The 26,793-nt window shown below is 39.4% G+C and overlaps 1 protein-coding gene across 5 annotated transcripts in view; it reads right to left on the bottom strand.

Moving 5' to 3' along the window:
- RBBP8 (RB binding protein 8, endonuclease) overlaps window positions 1-26,793 on the bottom strand; it is a 109,021-nt gene that overhangs the window by 38,734 nt on the left and 43,494 nt on the right. For all 5 annotated transcript variants that reach the window (XM_019526201.1, XM_019526211.1, XM_019526227.1 and 2 more), the window contains 12 exons: window positions 26,015-26,090; window positions 18,531-18,694; window positions 16,800-16,907; window positions 14,487-14,584; window positions 12,063-12,187; window positions 9,888-10,767; window positions 9,662-9,788; window positions 7,643-7,734; window positions 6,682-6,799; window positions 5,860-6,030; window positions 5,177-5,246; window positions 2,828-2,924 (listed from right to left, as the gene is read on the bottom strand). In XM_019526201.1, coding sequence (XP_019381746.1) covers window positions 2,828-2,924; window positions 5,177-5,246; window positions 5,860-6,030; window positions 6,682-6,799; window positions 7,643-7,734; window positions 9,662-9,788; window positions 9,888-10,767; window positions 12,063-12,187; window positions 14,487-14,584; window positions 16,800-16,907; window positions 18,531-18,694; window positions 26,015-26,090 — 2,126 coding nt within the window. The remainder of the gene's footprint in view (window positions 1-2,827; window positions 2,925-5,176; window positions 5,247-5,859; window positions 6,031-6,681; window positions 6,800-7,642; window positions 7,735-9,661; window positions 9,789-9,887; window positions 10,768-12,062; window positions 12,188-14,486; window positions 14,585-16,799; window positions 16,908-18,530; window positions 18,695-26,014; window positions 26,091-26,793) is intronic.

Below are 26,793 nucleotides of genomic sequence, written 5' to 3'. Positions count from 1 at the left end.
CAGGCATTCTCCAAGGAACTGACTGAGGCAGCCAGTACTAAAGACCTGATTTTCATGGGTGACTTCAACTACCCTGACATCTGTTGGGAAGACCATTCAGCTAGCTTTAGCAGGTCAACCAACTTCCTGGCAGCTACTGACAACCTGTTCTTGACACAGGCTGTGGAAGGACTGACTAGGGGTAAAGCCACTCTGGACATAGTGCTGACCAAAGGGGAAGACATGGTAGGTGACTTGAAGATTGGAGGTCCTCTGGGCAACAGTGATCATGACCTGATTAGGTTTACCATCCACCAAAAGGCTGGGAATTCAGTCAGTAGAAAAGAAGTCTTAGACTTCAAAAGGGCAGACTTTGGTAAACTCAGGAGTCTTGTTAGAAAGGCCCTCTGTGACTAGTGACTGGATGATTTGGGAGTTCAGGAACAGTGGTGCTTCCTTAAGGAGGCAATTCTCACTGCTCAAAAACAGGCCATCCCCGCACAGTCAAAAAGCGGGAAAGAGGCCAAGAGACCTGCTTGGCTCAACAGGAATATTAGGGAACTTTTGAAAAAGAAAAAAGAAGCATCTAAGCAATGGAGAAACAGTTCAGCATCCAGAGAGGAATACAATCATATGGCCAAGGTCTGCAGGTATGCAACATGGAAAGCGAAGGCAGGCATGGAGATCAAGCTGGCAACTGAAATAAAGGAAAACAAAAAGTCCTTCTATAGGTACATAGGGAGCAAGAAAAAAAAATCCAACTCCACTGTGGGACCCCTAACTGGGTACAGGGGAGCAGCCCACAGTTGATCCCCATGAAGAGGCAGAACACCTAAATACTTACTTTACATTGGCATTTGTGAAACAGACAGGAGCTGTTCACCTGTCCAGAGGCCCATGGAATATGGGAAAGACAACAGTCCACATGAAATCAGTCCCAAACAGGTGAGGGTAATCTTAGAACATCTGGACATGTTCAAGTCTACTGGGCCAGATGACTTGCATCCGAGAGTCCTGAAAGAACTGGCTGAGCTTATAGCAGGGCCTCTGGCAAAGCTGGTCAAAGTCATGGAACTCGAGAGTGGTCCTGAACTACTGGAAGAGGGCTAACATGATACCCATCTTTAAGGGAAGAGGGACGACCCTGAAAACTTCAGACCTGTCAGTCTGCCTTCAGTCCTGGGAAAAATCTTTGAAAAAAATTGTCAAAAAGAGGCCAACCACCACAAGTTGTAACTGGGGTATTAAGAAGCAACCAGCATGGCTTTGTTGAGGGTAGATCATGCCTAACAAACCTCATGTCCTTTTATGATCAGATAACTAACCAGCTGGAAAAGGGACATGAGGTTGACATCATTTACCTAGACTTCAGCAAGCCCTTTGATACAGTTTCCCATGAGTTTCTTTCAGTTAAGCTGGGGGGGTACTGGCCTGGACCAGTCTACAGTGAGATGGGTTGGCAACTAGCTCAGAGGCTGATCCCAGAGAGTTGCAATTGATGGGATGGCCTCATCCTGAAGGGCCACCTCCAATGGTGTTTCCCAGGGATCAGAGCTTGGGCCCGTGCTCTTTAACATCTTTATCAATCACGTGGATGAGGGGGTGGAAAGTGTAATGATTAAGTTTTCAGATGACAACACGTTGTGGGGAAATGCAGGCACATTTGAGGACTGGGTGAGGATCCAGGAAGACCTTGACATATTGGTCCTATGTGCTGAACACAATCAGATGAAGTTCAATAGGGAAAAGTGCAGGGTCCTTCATCTGGGTAGGAAGAACCTTCACCATAATTATACGATGGCTAGTGGTCCACTGGCTGGCACTGCATTTGAAAGGGACCTGGGGGTGACAATTGACCAGAAGATGAATATGAGCCAACAGTGCAACGAAGTTGCCAGCAAGGCAAATAGAACTCTGGTGTGTATGCCAATGTGTTGTGAATAGATCCAGAGAGGTCCTCCTCCCCCTCTATTCAGTGTTGGTGAGACCACAGCTGGAGTACTGTGTCCAGTTCTGGGCACCACTCTTCAGGAAGGATGTGGATAAGCTTGAAAGGGTAGAGAGAAGGGCTACCCATATAATCAGGGGCCTGAAGGATAGGTCCTGTGAGGAGAGACTCTGGGAACTGGGTTTGTTCAGTCTGAGTAAAAGACTGAGAGGTGACTTGATAGCCACTACAGGTATGTCAGGGGTGAACACCAAGATCTAGGGGAGCAACTCTTCAAAAAAGGTGCCCCTGAGACAATGAGGACCAACAGGCATAAGCTAATTGAGGAACAATTTAGGTTGGACATAAGGATAAACTTCTTTTCCATAAGAGTATCTAGAATATGGAATGCATGCTCAGCAGAGGTGGTGTAGTTGCCATCCTCGGAAATATTCAAGAGGAGGCTGGACAAGCATCTTGTTGAGCTTGTTTGAGCCTAATTACATTCTGCCGATGGCAGGGGACCAGACTTGATGATCTTACAGGTCCCTTCCGGTCCTTTGATTCTATCTTTCAGCAGACACTGGAGAAATAAATTCCAAGATAACAAAAAAGATTTGGCAGAATTTTAAAAAATTAAATAAAAATGTAGAATGTATAAAATGTAACAAATGAAGAGACATAAAAATTATAAAAAGATAAATGCCAAATTATCTTATCCAATTATTGTCCACTTCTACAGTATGTAATTTTTATTATGGGTCCCTAAACTGGCCAACAGCTCTGGTACAAATTGACACCTTGGCCTACTTGATTTATTAATCTTGAGGTTATTGGACTTCTAATTTATAAAGAATATCAGGTCTTTCGTATGAAAGTTAAAAAAAAAAGACACCAGCCAAAACTTTATAGAGTACTTACTATTTCACATTCCTTACAAGTGTGGCCCAATAATTTTCTTCTCTCTTCTCTCTTCCGAACAACCTCAATGTGAGGAAAATCTAACCCAGTATTTTTTCTGAAAAGCAAAAGCATTTAGGTTATCACTTGATTAGAAATATGTTTCTCTGTGTCTTGGTGAGTTATGGAATTAATTAGTCCAGTGAAGGGGAGGGTGATAAAACAACAAGATTTCTGCAAAAATCTGTACAAACATATCTATTTGAAAGAACCTCAGCTTCCTGATAACTATTCCTATTAAAAATAAACAACCCTTTCATCCTTCATGTCCAAATATAATGGAATAATTTTTAATCTAATGGGTTTCGCTGTTTTTTAAAAATTAAGTTGTCCTTTATGCATCCATGCCCTTCTATGAAAGAGGAGCTGCTGATAACTTTCTTATTTAAAATTTTGAAGACTACAAACAGGTTTCATTATTCTTAGTAAACAAACTTCATGAATATTATGCCCTTGTATTGCTATCTATTAGTTCATTCCATAAAACTAAATAGTACCATTCTAATGGCAGTACAGGTTTATGCTGTAACTCAAAGATACGACACTAGTTCATAAAGACATACCATAGTTAAGTGGGGTACTGATAACAGTGCAGCTGTGGCAACGTGAGGTTCAACATGAGGAGCAAAACTCACTTGGGACATTCAGGGGGCTTGCCCACGCCAAACACTTTGCTGCTGCATTTAAACTGTTGTCAGTACCAAAGCACAATTTAAAAAATAGGTATGCCAATACACAAGCTGCAACCACCCCTTTTGACTACAGTATGGACAAAGACGACTCATTTTAATGCTTTGGTAGTCAACTGTAAGAGTTTTGGGGATGAAGTCTCAACACTTTTATGCTGCATGTAGGCTAGATAGCTGCTAGGGCCAGCTAACTAGAAGATTGCCTTTTGAAAGCTTGCGTTTCCGTAAAGGTCAAAATGAATTCTGATAGAGCTCAGATCTAAAGCTTTTATTTTGTTTATTATAGGTAGAATTTTGTTTCTTTTTGTGCACCTAAATAGCAGTTTTCTAGCCATCTGCCTATGTGGCCAGAGTGCTGGTAAGGGAACTGGGTAATGCTTGACTCTCTGCTTAGTGATTAGAAAGTCATAGCTGCCGGTTCAATATCCAGAATACGTATGTACCAGCCAGTGCACAGCATACTGTGCATGTACATTTTGACAGAGGATGCATACGCATCCACAATGCAAGAGAAAATATCATTTATGTAACTAGAAAGCTGCCACTTATACATACAGTGGGAAATAGAATTCTACCCTATATGTACAAATTAATTATTGTATGCAAGTTGTGAAAAGTATAATCATTTATAGCGTATTTATTTTGCCACAGGTTCAAGTTTTCTTGCAATTACTGTTGACAGAAAAAAGGTGTATTGAATCCAACCACAAAAACCAATGATGCTTGGAATGCTGTTTCTGAAAAGATTCTGTGTATCAACACTAAGCAAGATCTTATTCCACCCTGTTCAAGTCCCCCCAAAACTATTAATGCATCTATTTTGTTATGCACATGCATCTTAACCTAGCACCATGTGACAAAAAGCAGGGAGCAGGAGGATGCTCTACCCACCTTGAATGTCAATAGTTTTTCAGGAAGTTGAGCAGGGTGGAATAGGATTGCATTTAGCTACTTACATGCTTAATTGGCAGAAGAGAATCTGGCCCTTTGTGCTTATTTTATTAGACAACACAATGTTAGTCAAGTATTTTTTTCCTCTGCAAAGAGAAAACAAAACTGAGTATACAATACATGGACAAGTAAGCCACAATACTTGATAGTATTGCAAAATGAAAACTCCTAATAGACTCACGATAAAAAATGTAGGAAGCAATGGAGGAAGTATTAGCTATATAGTAGTTTTTGAATGTTCCTCCTCTAATGCTCACAGGAATTTAAAACACATAAAAAAAATGAAAAAGATACTTAAAAAAGTCTTCACTTGTTCAAGAATTCAGTATGTTTTTTGACCATATAGTATATAGCTTGAACAACTTAGAGTTAATGAAACACTATGGGTTACAGAAACATCCACACAGCAAAATTTTAACAGCAAAAATTACATTTTTTCTCTCTAACAAAAAAAATGACACATTCCTCTCTTGCACCATTCTGTAGTTTTTCTATTTGACATTTGTTTTTTTGTAATGATGCCCAGAAACCTCTTGGAGATTTTCCAGTTGTAGATTTCCAAACTTCTTCGTATGTAATAATTCATTAGTTTCTTTTGTGAAAAGATAAGCTCTCTAAAGGAGGAAAAAACCCTAAGCTTCCTAGATTAATAAAGAAAGTGCCATATTACCTTCCATCACTTTTGAAATATGGCTCCACAAAAGCCTTCTGTTTGGTTTTATCTTGTTTATCCTCATGTTCTGTAAATATATTCAGAATAAAAATATGATGTAAATCTGTAATTGAAATGCCTATACAAAGTGGTCATAAAATGATGGTGCTAGACAGAGTGCAATAATTACAGCAATACCCATTTTAAAACTTTAGCGTAAAACAATTTTAAAATGATTTACCTGAACCACCCCTGCCAAAGGAAACTAGACCACAACTTCTGGGTTCTCATTGTTAATATTATAAAACTATTCATTTTTCATCTAGGATCCTTGGAGGCAGACTTCCTGACATGTAAATAGCTTTGAGGCATGAGAGTCAAAAGCCTTTAGCCCTTATACACTTGCAGTATGAGCATCACAGAATGGAATCAGTTAGAACAATGGAGGGCCACCTTTTTGGCAGGCTTGTCACAAATTACATCCTGTGCCTTCCCTGAGTGCCACTCCAATCCCCTTCTCTTTCAAATAGTTTGTGCTACCTTCTTAAAAATCCTGGAATAACAAATTAATCCCTATGGACATCAGATAAGTAAATTAATAATTTAGTTGGGCTATTTGTTTCAATTAAAGACAGTTCTCCTCTAGTCTGACCAGGTTAATTATCATCAAGAGACTAACTAAAGAAAAACAAATGCACTACTCTTTTTTTTCTCTTTGGCTGCTGACATTTCCTCGTTTTCCTCTTCTTTATGAGGATTTTCTTTTTCATCACATGCTGAAGAACTATCATCTACTAGACAAGATTCGTATTCTTCATGGGATGTCCGATCAAATAGTTCTGCTAAGGTGTCATTCTTTTTTCTTTCTTCTTCTATAAAAGAAAAATTCAAAGTGGTCATCTAAAATCAGGTCTCAACAATTTAGGTCAACAGACCAATGTTCTGCATGCGTTTTTAGTTGAACAGGAACTAAGTTCTATTTCCAGCTCTCTTACAGAGTTCACCAAAATAACACAGAGAACCAATCTTTGGGTGCCTCCTGTTCTCACTCTTTTAAATGAGGAAAATGCTTACCTTGTATAGAAAAACACTTTTATAGATCTGTGTATGGATGCAAACCTTAGCACTGAATGAATGTGAGTATTTCTTGCTGTAGTTGGAGTTATCCTTAATCCTACTCAAATATAAATACAAAGACTTTTGAAACTAGCCTTTCCTTAGACAAAATTGCTGATAAGTTGGTGGCTTTTTAAAGCCAAGACAGTACACTTTCTTATTACTCTGTGTAAGTTATATATTTATCAGCTAGTACCTCAATTTTGCAATACATGTTTGTTTATAAGTGCCATCTCAGTCTTAACAGGCGAACCCTAACAAACTCTTTGATCTTGATGGAATAAGGCCAAATGACTTCAACAAAGAATGGCTCAGGTCATTTCTATAATCCATAGTAGTTTCTGCAAACCTAAAATAAGGCTAAATAACTCAAACCAATGAAGAAGAAAACACAAAAACAAACTTACTTGGACTGCCTTCTCCTTCCTGCTCTTGGCTTTTCATTTTTAACAACATACTTTCACTAACATACGTATAGTCCATCATGTCAACAGTCTCTCCCCCTACTCTGGATTGAGAACCATCCTGAAAAAGGTAATCACAAGCAATTGACATACTTCAGCTTTGTGTGAGGTACCTAGAGTGCCTTTCGTATAGATTTACATATCATACAGACACATTTATTTGTATTTGATAAGTTCCCCATTGCTGAGATATTTTATGCAATTTCCCTCTCAAAGAGCTCTCTCTATATGGCAAAGATGCAGAAATTGTTAGCTGATGCCAACTTTCTAAAAATAAGAACTTAAATGATGGTTTATCTATTGAACTATATCACTTGCCACATGAAAAATCATATTTAAAATTTATGCTATAAAGAAAATGTATTCATGGAATTTTACAGCAATTCAGATAATTAAATTTCAGGAAAAGATCATGTGTAGCCATATAAAGGGTTAGTACCTTTGCAGACATGTGTTAAAACTTTATGACAAACAAGTACTCTCTCATAAAAAGTCAAGATTTGCATACCTCTGTCAACTGCTTCAGAGATCACAGTGAACAGTTAGAAGAGAAACTGTGAAATAAGAACTTTTTTTTTTTTTAAACAAAATGTTTCTGTATTATAACTATTCCCATTCTCACAGCAAGAGAGAAAGTACTGAAAAGCTTGTAGAGCTTTTCACTGCTCCAACCCTGTGAAGGCTGAAGATCTACTTTGCAAAATTTGACTATAATGTAAGTAAATATATTGTAACGTTTTAAGTCTATACAAGGCACTTTTGGATTAAACTATTTTAGGTAAGAAGTTTTATATAAACATACAGCTGCATTTTATTTGATAGAACATACAAGGATTTATTTCACAAATTTACTTATTATATGCTGCCTTAGCCAAAAGACTCAGAGCAGTAAATGCTGATTTACCTTTGTGTTGATCACTGTAATGTCCATTTTGTACTGAGAAAGGTCTGCTCCTGGATCTATACTCCACTGCAGATTTTCTAAAGATGGCTTATCTTGGAGGTGGGGATGCAGAAAGCAAGACAGAAAAGGTAATTAAAATTTAGGACCAAAATTTAATGATAGCATATGATGAGAAGTAAACTACAGGAGTCATTCTTTTTCTGTTATTTATTTCTCCTTTCAGGTTTGATATTTTTTTTATAACAAAAAAAGTTAAAAAGACTATAGAGTAAGCAAGCTAATTTTATATAGTTCATTCACACACATATTTATATCTCTAGATACATCTAGATACAGAGGGAGAGGGAGAGGGATTTGAAAATGGTAATTCTTTTGTTGTGTACACAACAAAAGAATTACCATTTTCACATATATGTGTGTGTGCACACGCATGTATATATTTCTCACCAAATACACTTTTACATTATTGTTATAGCTTTTTTCTCTTTTTCATATGTTGCGTAATTAATAATATATAGCTTATTAACACATTTAATATATATTTTGAAGTAAGTTTTGTGTAGATTGCATCAGCTTGAACTCTTAGGTTCCATTTATCTATCCAATTCTGATAATAAAACTACAGAAGATAAAGTATCAAACAAACACATAGCTAAACTGATGTTCTCTCTTCAAAGACTGCAAGTTGGCTCCAAAATTCTTTTAGGTGGAAGACGATCAACTTGTATCTTCACAGCACTATTTACTACTAATTGATTCTCAGCCCACAACCCAAATACAGTAAAAGCTGTGTTAACTGGCATTTAAGTAACTGGAACACTCTATTAACTGGAATTTCAGGCCAGCTGGCTGGCTGCAGGGGAGTGGGGAGGGAAGCCTGCTGCCACCCATCACCCTGCACTGCCACTGCTGCATATGCCCAGCCTCCACCCAATGTGTGGCTACTGCCACTCCCCCCACACCAGTTAAAAACCCCTGCCCTCAGGTAACTGGAATGTTTATATAACCAGCACCCCCATTACCTCACTCATGCCAGATAACAAAGCTTTTACTGTGTTTCTAAATAAGGAATTCATGTTTCTAAACATAGAAAGTAGAGAGTCAGTGAAGACAGAGTTTGAATTGCTAGTAATTCAGAGAGCCCAATTAAAGAAATTAAAACAGCAGACTGGGACCACTTGCATTAGAAATGATACATTCCTGGTAATGGGATATTTGGTGACAGCTGTATACTACCACATAAGCTAACTGGTAAGGAATGGGAATTGCTTAAAAAAAAAAAAAGGACCTCAATAATGCAAATAGCAATACTAGGCAGACGAGGTTCTTTGGGTAAATGTGATATTGTTTATTAGACTGGCTAAGTAGTTGTTAAAGTTGTTCTTTGCAAGCTTTTGGATACAAACACCCTTCTTCAGGCAGTGGGAGAGTCTGAAGAAGGGTGTTTGTACCCAAAACTTGCAAAGAACAATTTTTCCAACTATTTAGTTGGTCTAATAAAAGATCTCACATTTGCCCAAATAACCTTGTCTGCCTATGTCCTTAGACCAACATGGCTATAACCAACACCCCCAACAGCAACACTAAGAAGCCAGCTTCTAATTGAATTTTAAAATTTCCAAGTAAAATTTTTTGGACAGGTAGTGTAAAGTGAAACTTCATAAGCTCGTTTCAATTCTGTGAAGTAACAATAACATGAAATAAGCTAGATAAAAGTTGTCTATCCTACTGAGTTTCTAATCTAAAGCCATGCAGATAATGTACAGTAAAAAAAAAAAAAAAAAGAAGATATGACAGCATTACCGAAGACAGCCAACACAAAACAGGATTATTTTCAAAACTTATTTGAAGTAAGTGAGAATGAATATAGTTCACTTGGGGGTGGCTTTCAGAAGAGATAGCATATAAATCATGAAAAGGAATGGAAGAAAGTTAACAGTGGGAGAAGGAGAGAAAAAGAAATGCAAACGTGTTTTAAGTATAGGCACACAATAAGGAAGAATGCTTTTTGGAAGTTACCTTGTTCATTTTGCAGTGATATACTTTTTGTTATTCTACAAGGGTTTGGTTGAAGCACAGATGCTGGCTCAGACTCTCCATGTCCTGCCCTGGTTTTCTTTCTAGTCGGTTCATGGTCACTGGGAACCTAACAACATGCTATAATTTTAACATTTCCCAGATTTTAAACATTATGTTTGGAAAAGAAAACAATGCAAAATAATATATATTTTTTAGAAAAACATACCTTTACATCATCAAAAAGAAGTTGTGTATCTACTATGTTTGACAATGGTGCTACTTTGAAGGAAGGGATTTCTTCTTTAATTTGTAATCGGGAATTTTTCTCTGTGTGTGTTTCATCAAGGGTTGCCTCCTGTACATGGGGATCCTCTTCTGAATCTCTGCTTAACAAATAGGTCCCACTGTTGATGCTTTTTGTGAATGAAGAATCCTCTGCAGTAGTCTTCACTAGCTGGGGAAAAACATCATGCAGGCTCATCTGTTTCAATCTATTTTTACAAGTCTCATCACTTCCTTGACCATGAGCTCCAGAAAAACGATCAGAGAGGTCCAAAGGCTTGTCAACTGTGTGCTCTCCATTAATAAGCTGAATATCTACTTGAAAAGGCAAAGAGTTCTCTTTGTTGAAAGAGGTTCTCTCACAACTGGTCAAATGCTCATCTTCAGCTTTCTTTCTTTTAGCACATCCTCTTCCCAGTTGCTTTGGAGATGCAAGGCAGAAGTCGCTCTTGATTACCTCATCCCTGCCTGTGCAAGTGTTGAAGACACAAGTTATGGGTTCACCTGTGTTCTTTTTCTCAGTCATCTGCCTATTGGTTGAGGCCTGGCTGATAATAGAGTTTACTTCAGTCCCAAGATTAAGTGGTGCAACAAGAGCAATATCTTCTGATTTTGATCTAACTTTATGAGATCTAGAATTGGAAGGATTGTTGAAGGGGTTGTTTTTGAAATTAGATTTCAGTCCTGTATCTAAAATAGAAGGGGAATGACTTGTATTGAAACATAATTTGTTCTTCACATTGCTAGATGCTCCAAAAATAGGAGAAGCTGCCTGTTGATCCCAGTCCACATGTGGTGGAGTGTTCTGAGATGGATCTGAAAGTCTGAACATATTGAGAGGTGAAATACTTTTCTTTTTTTCAATGTCACAAGAAATGCAAAAATATTCAGTCTCCTGCCAGTTGTACCCATGAAAGCTATTACAGTTGATTCTATTTCATTTTGAATGGAACAGAAAGAAGAAAAGTAAACAAAGGTTTGCATGCATATGAAAATTGCTCATCTGTGATAACTCTTACAACCATAGGGCTAAAATTGGGCAATAATTAGATCTGGTTCTTTGCTTCAGTATGAAACTATATTTTTTTCCAGATATGAGGGAGAACCCAGGACAGCATTCAGTCTATCCAGGAATCTCTCTTCCTAATAGGCCTCAGCCTTTCAGAGTATCCAATGAATAGAAAATGGGGAAGATCTAAGGGTAGAAACAGACACTGCCTCGTGTCACGGGTCCCAGCATGGAGGCACGGGACACTAGGAACTGCCCAGGTCCTGCACCATCCCATACCTCTATGCATGAATCTACACCAAGCAGTGGTTCACATGGAGGCAAGGGTCAGCACACGTCCCACTGTAGAGGCATGAGGCACCAGGGATACCCTAGGTCCTACACCATTCTAAGTTTGTGTGTGCCAGGACCTGCACTGCCCCATGTTTCTGTGTGAGGCATGGATCAGTGCAGGTTCCAGCACGGGTCCTGGAAAGTATACATGTGGCAGCAAAGGACATGGGGGATCCCTACACTAGGGGAAACATGTCGCCCATTGTCCAACATCAGGCCCCTGCCACATGCAGGACAACTGGCAATGTGTGTTTTACCCAATGTAGCAGATCAGCCTATCACCGCAGATCTCCTTCATCTGGCAATGTCCTTTTTTCCTTGTGAGAGTAGCTTTTATGTAATTTGACTTTTTATTTGAATCTCATCACTATAATAAACGATCGCTTGAATAGCAGGAGGCTTACTACCTCCACCGCAATGTAAACACCTGCTGCCATTCCATTGCCCTACTCTGTAGTCTGATGTTTAAGGTTCTCCAGATGCACCACCCAATAACTAGAGAAAAATCAGCTAGGGATGAGAACCTCAGAGAACACTGGACCTTTGAAGAATAAGTAAAATGTAATGACTGTGTAATTCTATCCAATTCCGATTTGTATGGAATTGTATGTTTTTTTGTTTTTTTAAATATTGACCTGCAGATGCATGAAGTTTACATAATTTAATGTTAGTGGATTTTCATAGGTCCACCTTTAAAACAAGATGCCATTTTCCTATCAAGACAAATGTTTTATATAAGCCGATTCATATTTTTGTTATATACTAAAAGCAGCATACCCCAAGCTGTCATCGTTTCTCGATTCAGAAGCCAGCTGTTTTCTTGAATCTTCCTGCTGAATGCTTAGAGGCACAGACGTTGTTGCATTACTATTGCTAGGAGGGCTCAGTACATGCTGGGACTCCTTGCATGTGATAAAAAAAAGCATTTACACTTCCATGCAAATATAGAACATTTATTAGAATTAATAATTATAAATACAATGTACTTATGTATTGCAAGAAAAAAAATCTCATTCAAAGGGAAAAATAAAATGAAAGTTTTTTAAAAAAATAATAAAAAATAAAGAAAAGTAGCTAGCAGTTTATCACCTAGCTTTTACATTTTTAATTATTTGCTTTTAAATGGGCTCTGACAATTTTTTAAAGTTTTTGTAAAGACTCATTAAGTACTATATTTCATCCATGTATTTTCATATGATAGGATTTTTAAAATGTTGTACACCTTCAAAAAATATTGTTTCAATTTTCACTGTACTATACAAGCACCCTATAACAGTGCATTAAGTTACATGAAAATGTCACAATTAGTCATCTGTGATATTTTCTCATCTTTTCCTCAAGGAATATATAATACCCATTTTATTAGTTTCTTTTTAAATATACACGCTGTTGCATGTTTGTGTTGAGACAGAAAACTTGAAAAATGCATACTGCACTTGAATCAAAAGGTTGCAGTTGTGAGATTAGCAATATCCTTTATTCCTCTGGAAGTTTGTTCCACAGTCCCTGCAGAAATGAGCTTGATTTTTATACTAGTGCTCTAATATAGTTAATATTCTTCATTAATCTCTCATTTAATTTTAATGATTAAACCAGGAAACTTCACTTGTTCCTCTATTTTTAAGCTACGATGAGATGTGTATTTACTATTAAGGTTGTTTAATTGAATCAGATCTCCAGGTCCGTTTCCTTAACACAGCTCTATTGGTGCAAGAGGAGCAGAAATCTGGCTGACCATTGTATCTGGGGACTTTGTGTGGCATGAAGCCAAATCTGTGCCAACAGCTCCCAGCTTTTTCATAGATTCATAGATTCATAGATTAAGGGTCGGAAGGGACCTAGTAGATCTTCTAGCCCGACCCCCCGCCAGGGCGGGAGAACAACAAAAACCCCAAAAAGAGAAATGGGACTCAAACGAGTCCAGCTAGGTGGGCATCCAGCCTCTTCTTAAAGACCCCCAGGGTAGGGGCCAGCACCACTTCCCTTGGAAGTTGGTTCCAGCTCCTAGCCGCCCTAACGGTGAAGTAGTTTTTGCGGATGTTCAATCTATACCTCCTCTCCAACAGCTTGTGCCCATTTCTCCTTGTTATGCCAGCAGGCGCTAGGGGAAACAGCGTCTCCCCCAAACCCCTCTGGTCCCCCCTAGTGAGTCTATAGACAGTCACCAGGTCCCCCCTTAGCCTTCTCTTGTGGAGGCTGAATAGGTTCAGGTCCCGCAGTCTCTCACTGTAGAGTCTGCCCTGTTGTCCCTGGATCATGCGGGTGGCCCTCCTCTGGACCCTCTCCATATTGTCCACATCCCTCTTGAACTGGGGCGCACAGAACTGGACACAATACTCCAGCTGTGGCCTGACCAGTGTCGCATAGAGGGGGAGGATCACCTCTTTGGCTCTACTCGAGATGCACCTGTGGATGCACGACAAGGTCCGGTTAGCCTTGCCAACCATGACCTCGCATTGTCGGCCCATGTTCATCTTGGAGTCAATAATGACTCCAAGATCCCTTTCTGCCTCCGTGCTCTCGAGTAAGGAGTTCCCCATTGTATAAGTGTGCCGCTGGTTCCTACTGCCCAAGTGCAGCACCCTGCACTTGTCCGTGTTAAAACGCATCCTGTTCCTGTTAGCCCACCCCTGTAACCTATCCAGATCCCTCTGCAATCTCTCGCTCCCTGCTAGCGTGAGACATATGAAGGGCTCTTTGATGGGCCAAAGAGTACTGTACTTGGGACAGTACTTAAGGGACCATTCCAGAGGCTACTCCAAGTTACAAGAGCTTAGGTCTCAAACAGCCTCAACCATAATGGGAACTGGAAACCTAACTTAAAAACATTTCTTCACTACACTGGACACATGTTGAAATGCTAGTAATCTAGCATGTTTTCTTGCTCAAACTGGAAAAGGTGAGCATGGGAGAGAAATAATGCATTTAGAAAACTACCTGAAGCAACTGGGCAGCCTATTTGTCTTCCATGCTAGGCTATTTCCATAAAGAGAAAGTGAAGGTAAAATGGTATTTAAAAGGTTTTGAATATTCAGGATACAGAATCTTCAAGTGAAAATGCTTAAGGGGAAGATAAAATTACCTTTTCTTTTTGGATAGCTAGAACTTAATACTTCTCTGCCAAGTCTACACAGCCTGTCAAGTGCTCCAAACAGTTGCCTTACAGGACTCATTTTGTGAAAATTTGAGAACATTACTTACAGATTCTTCTTGAACAGTGAGTCCAATTGTTTCTGCCACAACAGCAGCCAAGTTAAAAGATGGTTTTGCAACAGGATAATTTGCTATCCCTTGTTTATCTGCATGGACAGAAACAGATGCCCAATTAATAAATTATACTTACATGACAATATTTATTCTACTCTTAAACAAAGACTTTTTAGTCAGAAGTAAACAAATTCAGCAAAGAAATTGAAAACCTTAAAAGTGATACCAGTAGGCTAAGAAGTATGGAGCAAGATCAAATTAGGGATTCCTTCTCTATGGGAAGCTACATTATTATACAGATATCCCTTTCACTTGCATGCAACTTCCAAAAATCAAAACAGAAGTTGCAATTTTAGGTTTTGCATTTAAACTATGATGTCACAATGGTGGTAAGTAGGTAGGTAGACTAGTGGTAAAAGTACATACTTTGTGTCAGGTACACCAGAACGTAATGATAGGTTTTTAAAAAAAGTTTAAGATAACTAACTTTTCTAATATAGTACACATATGTAAACATAGCTCATCAGCAACTGAGGCAACTGAGTTAAAATTATGTTTTAATAGTCTTAGAAAAGTAGAGATTAATGCAAAATTATTTTTCAGTTTGTCCTTAAGGTTGTACATATTGTACCTATTTAATTCAGTCATAGAAATTATATCCTCAAAATTTAATTGGTAGTTCACTCAGCTCATTAAAAGAGGATTTTCACCTTGTGAAAAGCTCACATTTAAAAAGTATAACTTTGTATATCAGTAAGTGCTCTTCAGATACAGAGGTAACATCATTTCTATTTTTCTAAAATGAAAGACAGTGTTTTCATTATTTCGGAGGTAATTTGTTGGATAAATTGGATTAAGGACATTTGAGTTTTTCTACAAATTAAAAATGTTAAGTCTTACTAGAAGCTTAAATGTCAGATGTATCCGATTATAAAGTGTACAATATAAGAGTAATAAAAAGCCAATCAAACTACAGTGGTAAATAATTAATACCTTTAACTATCCAAAATGACCACACTTTGTAAGTAGAGTATTGAACTTTGTGACAATAACCTGGGAATACGAAAACAGTGAACAAGACAAAGAAGTGCAGAGCCCATTAAGTTCTCTTTGATTTCTGCACTGTCCCCCAAAATTTTCTTTGTGTAGAATAAAGGAAATAAACACTTGAATGGCAAACAAGTATCTATTGAACAGTGAAGAATAAACATTTATTGAAAAAGTAAATCCACATTTCAGGATGGCTCATTTAACCTATGGGTAGACCTATACATAGAAAAGCTACCTGGTTAGAAAACAAACAAAAAAAAATCCCAGTCTTGCAGGAATACTTTCTGAAAAAGTACTGTCTTCTAGTGATATACACAGCTAATTGCTCCTCGCTTTCCTCTCCAAAAAACCAGAAATTTTCTGGAGATTATGTAAAAAATATGATGCCAAGTTTTTAAAGAATTGGAAGCAGAGAGGAAAAAATAATAATATATCACCTTATGAATGTGCAAAAAAAAAAAATGAATAACTGCAGGAGCCAAATTGAAATATTTGGGCCAGATTCAATTCCACCTATTAGACATCTAAAGTGAACTTAGACATGCAAGTGCAATACCAGCCTCTTCAAATCCATATCAGATTCACCCAAAGAACCTTGTCTGCCTATGTCCTTAGACCAACACAGCTACAACCTATACCCCTGAAAATCCATTATTACATCCATTTTTGTAACATGCCAGCATCTTACCTTTAAGACTGGGTCACAAGAAGCAGTAAGGAGAAGGAGAGGGGGAACCCACTTGCATACCTTTTACAATAAATATTTTTCAAGGACCTGAGTGGGGAGGAGCAGAATCACATTTGGGCACCTAAGTCTACTTGCATGCTTAATACATGTAACAGAACTGGCCCCCAAACTTTTAGTTAAAAAATTCTCATAGTGATTTTGTACTGAGTAACTACAATAGAAAGAATCTGCACTAAAGCATCTCAAATATTCATAACAATTTTAGACCTAAAATGTAATTCACACAACACATAAGATAGAACTCCTATTTTGTATATGGGAAAACAGATGCAGGACAACTGAAACGAGATGTTTCTGGCTCCCCCACTTGACCCAAAACTAGAACATTTTGCCCACTTATTTAGCAAGTATTTCAACAGTAATTCTGTGATTAAAGATCACTTCTTTTCCTCGTTCCTTAGTTAAACTGAAGACTAAAAATTGAATTTGAGTTACTGGTTACCCATAACTTCCAGTGTTTCTTTTCCTTATTATGAAATAAATAGGATTAAATCCAGTTGTGCATTTACTTGCTATGGGAGACAATTCTTGATCGTAGGTGTCTGCTGCTAATATTTGTATTTCTTCTCCACAATGGTTATGTATTTGTGTAGATGATAATGGTACTTTTCCAAACTCTAGATGAAGAGATTAAAAAAATTCCTATAATTAAACATGAGCTGCCTTCTTAATTAATATTAGATACAGATATTGCTGGATGTTGGCTGAAAGAAAAGGGCTGTTATTTTAACTATTAGGGCAGTTAAAATTAAACTTGCAGAATGAATTGCAAACATGGCCTTTTATGGGGCAAAATAATAATCAATCATTTTCAGTCTTACGGCATAAGCTTGTAACAGTAGTATGTATACTTTGTGATTAACATTTTATTTTTTACTAGTAGAAAGAAAAGTGTAATAAATGCTTATATTTGCATCTAGTTGCATGGTTCAGACATTTCATTTGCAGGATATATTCTTATTTCACAAGAAATAAATTAACATACTAGAGGTGTTTAGAATATAATATTCAGATTAACGTACAGATCATTACAGTATATGCAGTAAATCTTATTGGCGCTAAAACGTTGCATTAATGATACAAAATTACATTTTCTATGTATATGGTATCTTAGATCAAATTTCAATGAATCAAAATGGCTGCACTTTTATAGATCTAACGTAAAGGGTATACCTATAACACAGAAAAATGTTCTAGGCAATTCCTAGATTTTGATAGTCGGTTTATTATAGCCTTGAAATAACTGGATCTGATGGAATTTTTTTGCTGTACACCAGGTGGTGCTACAAGCATGCAAACACAGGATAAAATGCTGTTTGAAGTACCTTACATTGTGTGTTATTCCAAAAAACTAATTCAGGGAACTAGATGTCTAAATGATAAATTGAGGCCTTCGGACAGATCCTAACAAGTAATAATACCTGTTCTGCACAAGTGTTAACTTAGGGGAGAACTGTGTCTACCTAATCTTTTTCACTGGCAATGGTGTGCAAGACAGAACAAATACAGCTTTGACTTTAAATTATGGTAACTAAACACTGGAATGTGCAAAATTTAAATCTTGAACCCAAGACTGCATATTTTTTCTTAGAGAGATGTTAATGGTCAAGTGGATTTGATACAGGAATTTCTGGGTGAAATACTATGGTCTGTCTGTGTCATGCCAAAGACCAGACTGGATAATTAGCATCCCTTCTTGCCTTAAATATCTATAAATCCATGAACACCTTGCAGAGATTTCAGTGCCAACAGTTGCTAAAAATAAAAAAACATGTTTATTTCATAAACTGAACAAGTTCAATCATAATGTCACAGTGAGACCTAAATATGGAAACCCATACACCATTTTGGCAGTTATAATGGAATTCCCTTCCTCTGAAAAAGTATAAATTAAAGTAGCCAATATATTAAAATACTGAGTATGAGAGCAAGTTTGTTGATTATCCAGACAAGATTTGGAATGAGTTTTGGAAATAGTAAGGTTCAGAGGTGTCAGAGTCCTGAAGAGAAAAGCAATATTTTAAAGTGTCACCAATTTGTTGGTTACTAGTCTAAACTACTTTTCACCTTAGAACAAAGGTTAACTATTTCAGTCCATAACCAATTTGTTTTTATGGATTTAGAACATAAAACATTAAAAAGTCTTTTGAAAACAAAGTTAAAATGTTGTTCGTTTTCTTTCCCCTTTAAAAAAAAATCTTGAGACATTCACTACAGAAAGAGATGAACACAACTCCTACCACTATTGTTTTCGGAATGCTCCAAATTTGGACGTTCCGTGTATCGAACATGCCTGTTTTCTTTCTTTCTTCGCATACGATTAGCCAGGGAAAGTGAAAAAGAGCGAACTGGTGAATCTGGGATGACCCCTTCCTCCATATCCATTGTTTGTTGCTTTCTCCCCCTGAAGACAGAATTCAAAGCTAAAGTAAAACCAAGATGAAGAGCTAAATCTTTAATGCTAGACCTGTTATAAAAATCAGTTGGTTAAAGAAAATGACACAATCAACAGATTCAGAATAGGTTGCCAATGAGAACGACACTATAAATTAGTATAGTTATCATGACTTCAGAGCATTAGAAGATACAAACCTACTAAGAAATTCAGACTAGCTCCATCAAGCCTGTGCGCTATACAAACCCTCATTCTTCAAGCCTTAAATCAACTTCTAACTATTGTGGTAAGGAGCAAAATTTTCCTGGGGTCAGAGTATTCCGTAACAACCTACTGCATGATTTTTTGCCCCTGCTGTGAATACTTATAATTTTTTATGAAAAAAATACTACAGTAGATGGATCACTGGGTCTGATCTGCTATTGCAGTTTGTGTGCGCCTCAAAGCATTAAAAGCTGTAATACGCAACAGATGCTACCAGGCAGGTTTAAAGTTACTTAATAGCGATGTTTGAAAAAAAAAAAAAAAAAATCTTTAACATCGTTTGTTTTAACACTTCATGCAATTTTTATGAATTTTCTGAGAACCCTTCAGAAAGCCTGTATCCTGAGCTTTGCCATCTTCTAGAGAGAAGTAATCTGAATATATATTTAGAAAAAGCAGATTACTGGGAGCATCTCTACCAGATGCTGACTGCGCAGTAGCTGAAAAATACTGTGCAGTACTGCATCACAGCACAGACCATGCTAATATGCTACAACTCAGTATTGTTAGGCTACTATGCAGTAGTACTATGCAGAACCTAAAAGATGTTCACCAGCACTACTGAGCAGTAACGCTGGTTACTGCACATTTATTTAGTCTTTGCTAATACAAGTACTAAATAAATGCACACTACCAACTGCGCTGTAGACTCTCATATAGACATACCCACTGACTACAAGTTCCACTTGCCCCTCCCTTGTCTGCTCTGAGTCTACTCACATGCAATGTGTAAAAACTGATGTAAAATAAAATATATCTTTTTCCCAAGATGGTGTATAAAGAGGTGTAAGGGATCACAAGAAGGTAGCTTTACTTCAAAGATGTACCAAAGAGCTTTTTTTGACTCAGGAGGTGCACAGGCCAACAAGGCAATGTACTTCTTGACCTGGCCCTGGCCAAAGATGATGACATGGTGACCAATGTCATCATAAAGGGTAGCCTAGGCAATAGTGACCGTGAAATCATTGCATTCATGGTCCGTCGCAAGGCCAACAAAACAGATACCAAGCTCAAAGTCTTAGTCTTCAAAAATGCTAATTTTAATAAGCTTAGGTCACTAGTAGAGAATGCCCTGAGAGACCAAGGACCACAGGTAAAGGGAGCAAGAGAAGAATGGCTGTTCCTTAAGGACACAATCCTTAAGGCTCAGAGAAAATCCATTCCCTTATGAAGAAAAAGTAGCAGAAGGATCAAAAAAACCCTCTTGGCTAAGCACGGAAGTTGCAGCCCTCTGACAGAAAAAGAATGAGGTGTACAAACAATGGAAGCTTGGGACAGCCTCTAAGGAAGACTACTTAAAGGCCTGCAATTGTAGAAAACAGATTAGGTAAGCTAAGGCAGAAACTGAACTAAAGCTAGCTACAAGAATCAAGGACAACAAGAAGTCCTTCTTTAGCTGCTTTAGCTATGTAGGGAGTACGAGGTACCAATCAGAAAACTGGAAGATATCAGGTTCAACTGCAGGACTGTCAAGTGGGTGCAAAACTGGTTGCGGGTTAGGATGCAGAGACTCCAAATCAATAGATCAGTGTCGCCCTGGCGAAATGTGGGTAGTGGCATGCCCCAGGGGCCAGTACTTGGCCCAGTGCTGTTCAACATCTTCATTAACCATCCGGATGAGGGGGTGAAAACCCCATTGGCCAAGTTCACAGACGAGTTCACAGACGACACCAAGATATGGGGTTGCACGGACACACCCGCAGATAGGTAGCAGATACAAGCAGACCTAGATAGGCTGGCATGTTGGGCAGAACGGAACCAGATGCAGTTCAACATAGAGAAATGCAAAGTGCTGCATCTGGGAAGGAAAAACCCCCAGCACACAACCAGGCTGGGCAGTGCTAACCTGACCAGCACTACAAATGAAAGGGATCTGGGGGTAACAATAGAGCCCAGCATGAATATGAGCCGGCAATGCGACACAATAACTGCTAGCGCCAATAAAACTCTGGCATGCATCAATTGATGCATCTCCAGTAAAACAAAAGAAAAGAAGAGACTCTCCTGCTTTAGTCAACATTGGTGCAGCTGCATCTGGAGTACTGCATCCAGTTCTGGGCGCTGCACTTCAACAAGGATGTGCTAAAGCTCGAGGGGGTCCAGAGAAGGACCACCCATTTCATCAGAGACTTGCATGGCAAGCCATATGAGGAGAGGCTTAGGGATCTCGGACTCTTCACCCTAAAGAAAAGAAGGCTGAGAGGGGACCTGATTGCGGCTTACTGCTATATCAGAGGCGTACATGAGGGCCTCAGTGAACAACTGTTCACCAGGGCACCCTGGGGGAAAACTAGAAACAACAGCTACAAACTCCTGGAAGATAGTTTCAGGCTGAACATTAGGAAAAAACTTCTTCACAACTAGGGTGTCCAGACTATGGAACAAGCTCCCCCCAGAGGTGGTGCAAACATCTTGAAGAGGTCTTCAAGAGAAGACTGGGCAGTCACCTGGCTGGGGTCACCTGACCCCAGATGTCTTTTCTGCTCATGCAGGGGGCCGGACCTGATGATCCTTCAGAGTCCCTCCCAGCCCTATGATTCTATGACGTTTGTTTTAGAGCTACGTAAAGAAGCAGCTTGTTTACTCCTCTTGTACTTCCTAAGAATACCTTTTACTATCACATGGGAAAAGAAAATGAGAGAAAAGATAAGACGGTGACAAGGATAACTAACTTAGATTGCTGTTGTCACTGGCATTACATATCATTTTGACTGCTCAAGGGAAAGCACAGACTTGGACCTGCTTTCCTGTCTTCAGATGCGAGTTCAAAGCTCAAAAAAGGAGAAGAAATCTGAAGAAAAGCTAAGTTTGCATTAAGCGGTGAGGTCTTCTGGAAAATAAACAGGTAGCACAACAGAAAAATGCAGAAATACGTTTTAGCTTTATTGACAAGAAGCATCACTTGTTGGGCTTACTTGGTTCGTTTAACTTTGAGGAGAGTTTGAAAGAGAACACATTCATTTCTTTGAACTCTTACAGGCTAGTCCTAATGTGCAATTTATACTTCTTTTTTTTCTAAATACATGATCAAAAACAATCCTGCAGTCTTAAAGCTTTGTCATTAGTTATACAAATTAACTTTGCTTGATTTCACATACTTTTGAATAATTCAGAAGTGGTGACAGATCTTCAGAAAGACAAAGGCTGTTCCCCTATACATCTGTATGGATTTTGTCCCTGCTCAGCAAAAGGAGAAATTTCCCCTCAGTGTGTAGTAATATCTTGTCATTACCACCTGGAAGCTTATCATCCCTGATTGCTACCAGTCAATGCCTAACTAGTGTGGTGCTGATTAAGCGCTGCAGGCTGTTGCAATGGAGATTCTTAATTGCTATGAAAATGGTGCTGCTGCCCCCATGCCATAAAATTTAGCAGGACACAGGAGATTATTGACAATTTTGTATATGGAATACTGAAAAGCTATATATGCCTGTTGTTACAGCCCTGCTAAGCCAAAGACTATTAATAGGAAGGGTATTTTTCTCCATAATACCTCAAAGTCCCCAGATCACTGTGGAAGATTCAGCAATATTAATATGGGCTGGTCTAGCAAGGCAGACTAGTATATTTGGAAACTCCGGCTTGTTTGCTGGAATGAACTAGGTAGTCCCTAAAGGCATTTACAGACGTGCTCTGGGAGTGTGTGTGGGGGGTGCTTTAATTAGAGCAGCTCTGAGCCCTGCAGGCCAGATAGAGTGGCCTGGCAGGCCACATTTTGCCCATCCCTGCATTAGAGTCTGCTGAAGCGTGGTAATTACCACTGCTTGATTAATCGAGTCTGCTCTGTTGTAATTATAGTGCATTGGTAGGTGTATAGGCACCCTAAGGTGGCAGACATCTTGCCCTACCTTCTTTATTAATAACTCTTTATGATTCTCCCCTGGGATTTGTTTAGCATTTCATGAAGCATCTAGTTCACCTGACCGCATTGAAAAATCTGCTAGCCTTCTGAGGACTGCGAACCCACACCCTGATAAAGCCTTTTTCCAATGAATGGATCATCACATTCCAGGTACTAAGGCCAATACAAAAATGTAAGTGCCTACAGCTCCAAGTCACTCCACTTGGATTCCCTTGAAAACTGCTAGATGTGCTCCAAATATCCTTTAAAATATCTAAAAATAATATATCCTTTTTAACAATTTCTTTCCCTCCATTTTTTTTGTGCTGGGACCAGGACTCCCCCCACCGAGATTTAGGACAGACTCAGGAGAGACACTGCCAGGCTTACGGTCAGGGAGGACTGAGTTAGAGAACTTCTGGAGGGGCTGGATGTGTTCAAATCAGCAGGTTGAGATGCTCTCCACCCCAGGGTGCTGAGAGAATTGGCAGGGGTTATTGAGGGGCCCCTGGCACAGCTTTATGAGCACTCGTGGTGCTCTGGTCAAGTGTCAGATGACTGGAAGAGGGCCACTGTGGTCCCCATCTTCAAAAAAAAGGAGGAGGGAGGACCCAGGCAACTATAGGCCCGTTAGTCTTACTTTGATCCTGGGGAAGCTCTTTGAGAAGATTATCAAGGAGCACATCTGTGAAGGGCCAGCAGCAGGGATGATGCTCAGGGGCAAACAGCATGGTTTCATTAGGGGCAGGTCCTGTCAGGCCAACCTGATTACCTTCTACAATCAGGTCACAAAATCATTGGACGCAGATGTTGCAGTGGATGTAGTCTTTCTGGACTTCAGGAAGGCCTTTGACACTGTCTCCCACCCCATTCTTATTAAAAAGCTAGGTGACTATGGCATTGATGCCTACACAGTCAGATGAATAGCAAATTGGATGAGGGGCCACACTCAGAGATTGGTGGTGGATGGGTCATATTCAGCCTGGAGGGATGTGAGCAGTGGAGTCCCTCAGGGCTCAGTCCTTGGGCCTGCACTGTTCAACTTCTTTATTAGTGACTTGGATGAGGGGGTGAAAAGCACCCTGTTTAAATTTGCAGACAACACCAAGATTTGGGATGAGGTGGGCATGCTAGAAGGGAGGGACAGGATACACCTGGGCCTGGACAGATTACAGGGGTGGGCAAATGAGAATAGGATGGGATTCAATACTGACAAGTGCAGGGTGCTGCACTTGGGCAGTAAGAACCAGCAGCATACCTATAGGCTGAGGAACTCTCTTCCTGAAAGCAGAGTGGCAGAAAGAGATCTTGGAGTCATTATCGATTCCAAGATGAACATGGGCTGCCAATGTGAGAACACGGTCAGTAGGGCGAACCACACCTTGTCATGCATCCACAGATGCATCACAAACAGGGCCAAGGAGGTGATCCTCCCCCCCCTCTATGCAACACTGGTCAGGCCACAGCTGGAGTACTGCATCCAGTTCTGGGCGCTGCACTTCAGGAGGGATGTGGACAGCATTGAGAGGGTCCAAACGAGAGCCATTCGCATGATCCGGGGACAGCAGGGTAGACCCTACAAGGAGAGGCTACATGACCTTAACCTATTCAGCCTTCACAAGAGAAGGCTGAGAGGGGACCTGGTGGCTGTCTATAAACTTACTAGGGGGGACCAGTGAGGAATGGGAGAGACCTTGTTCCCTCAAGCACCTCCTAGAGTAACAGGGAATAACGGCCATAAGTTGTTAGAGAGTAGGTTCAGACCAGACATTAGAAGGCACTACTTCACAGTCAAGGCGGCTAGGATCTGGAACCAACTTCCAAGGGAAGTAGTGCTGGCTCCTACCTTGGGGGTCTTTAAGAGGAGGCTTGATGATTACCTAGCTGGGGTCATTTGAACCCAGTTTTCTCTCCTGCCCAGGGCAGAGGGTTGGACTAGAAGATCTGCAAGGTCCCTTCCGACCCTACATCTATGAATCAAATTACTACTCCATAGCCTGGAGGGCTGGTTGTCTGTGTTAGCATACTGTAAATTTAGTAAAATTATGCAGTCATTTTTATAAAGTCAAATATATTAGAGTGCCTTTAGTTTGCTAAATGTTTCTGGCAAATACCTCCTGAAATCATTGATCTCCTGCTATCTCAGATATAGTAGAACCTGAGAGCTTTAATAAAGCCATCAGCTGACAACTTTCCATTGGATATTTTCTTCTTCTGCATACACTGCTACAGTAAATACTGGTATACTTGTCAACCACTGCACGCAATTTTTTTAATCATTGTGTTGCCGACAATTTCAGCATGAATGGGTATGGAGGGCAGAGTAGATTGGTGCGCTGGGCTGACCACACAGAGACAGGTCAAGAAGGGGCACACAGAGATGCAACGTGTGACCCAAAACATAAAACATGAAAGCTTTCGTGTGTTGAAAGTGCAAGGGTGAGAGGTGCATGATTAATGAATTATGGAAAGCAGTTTCTTGCTCTACCCAAGAAGGCAGCAGGCAGACTGTCATCAGAACTCTCCTCCACAGCAGTTTCAGAACAGTTAAAGAAGAGTTATTGTATAACATCCAAGTCTGCCAAGCCACAGAATCCATGTCCTTGTCATCACAGGATTGCTCCTTTAGGTGCTCAATTTTGAAACAAGTATTTTAGGTGCTGTTGCACCTGAAGGAATATTACTTCTCTCTTACATGCAACATCACCTCAGTGTATTAAGTATGTATTACATGGAATATTTTTGCTACCACCTTGCAAACTAAAGATCAACTGTTGCCCATTTTTAGTCCAAGTCTCTTTCAAAATGAATGCTTTCCTGAAATTTCTCCTCTAAGAATTTATTTTAGAAATCTCTTTTGTAAAATCTCATACTAAGAAGGAAGAACAACCTGATTGTGCACAGCAGTATATGTGAATAATGGAGATTATGAATTTATAATGCATATTCATAGAAATCAAGATAATTTAAAAATGTTAAGTCACTGTTACTCCCCATGCATATACATTTACGTAGTGAAAAATAATAGAAAATGTTGCATATTGAGTTGGGAAGATGTTCCCTTTCATCCGTTAATTCTGAATGACAGTGGATTACCATTGGACAATTTATTAAGAGACATGATTCAAATGTGAGGAAGTTAAACACCCATTTATATTTCCAGGAATTAAATGTTTAGGGGGAGAGGGGAAGAAGACTGAGAGAAAGGAAAAGCCAAAACTTACTCCATCTGCTTTTGCAGTTGCTGAAGCTGTTCAGATATCTTCTTATTTTCATCATGCAAGTTGTTTTTTTCATTCACTGCAATATATAATCAAAAGTCAGCACACCCAGTAATTTTCAATTTTGTCAGTGAAATTTACTTTTGTCAGTTTCTTTAACAAGACAAGGGAGGTGAGAGATTAGATCATTACACAATTTTATCCTATATATTCCTACACTTTCAGCAGACCAACACAGCTACCAAGTACATTTTCAGCCACCATTCAAAACCAAGAATTCATAAATTAGTCATGTATAGTGTAAAATTGATTTTTTAAAAGCAATGCTACCAGAAAGTATTGGATCATAAAGTCATTACATTACTTTTCCAAGTGAAAAAGACTGTAACTTAATTGTCTATATCAGGGCAGCAGGCCACAAAAAGTAAAACAAATGGAAGGGAGGGGCCTTCACCAGGGAGGATTATACTGCGGTTGCTTGGGGATGCAGGGGGGTAGTCAGGAAGGCCAAAGTGGAGATGGAACTGGGACTAGCTTCCTGGATCAAGGACAACAAGAAGTCCTTTTTTAAATACATAGGGGGCAAAAAGAAGGTACTGGGTAATGTGGGGCCCCTGCAAGACACACTAGGAAATTTGGTCGTCACGCCAGACAGTAAAGCTAACTTGTTTAACGACTTCTTTGCCTCCATTTTCCTGAGCAGGGACCAGATCAGCCCCCCCACTGGGCCCCCCTCAGGCCCCAGGGGAGGCACACCTAGGCCAAGGGTTAGTGAGGAACTA

The sequence above is a fragment of the Gavialis gangeticus genome, unplaced genomic scaffold, assembly GCF_001723915.1.
Source record: "Gavialis gangeticus isolate Ggan-Ray unplaced genomic scaffold, GavGan_comp1, whole genome shotgun sequence".
Classification (NCBI taxonomy): Eukaryota; Metazoa; Chordata; order Crocodylia; family Gavialidae; genus Gavialis; species Gavialis gangeticus.
This window is presented reverse-complemented; position numbering and strand designations above follow the sequence as displayed.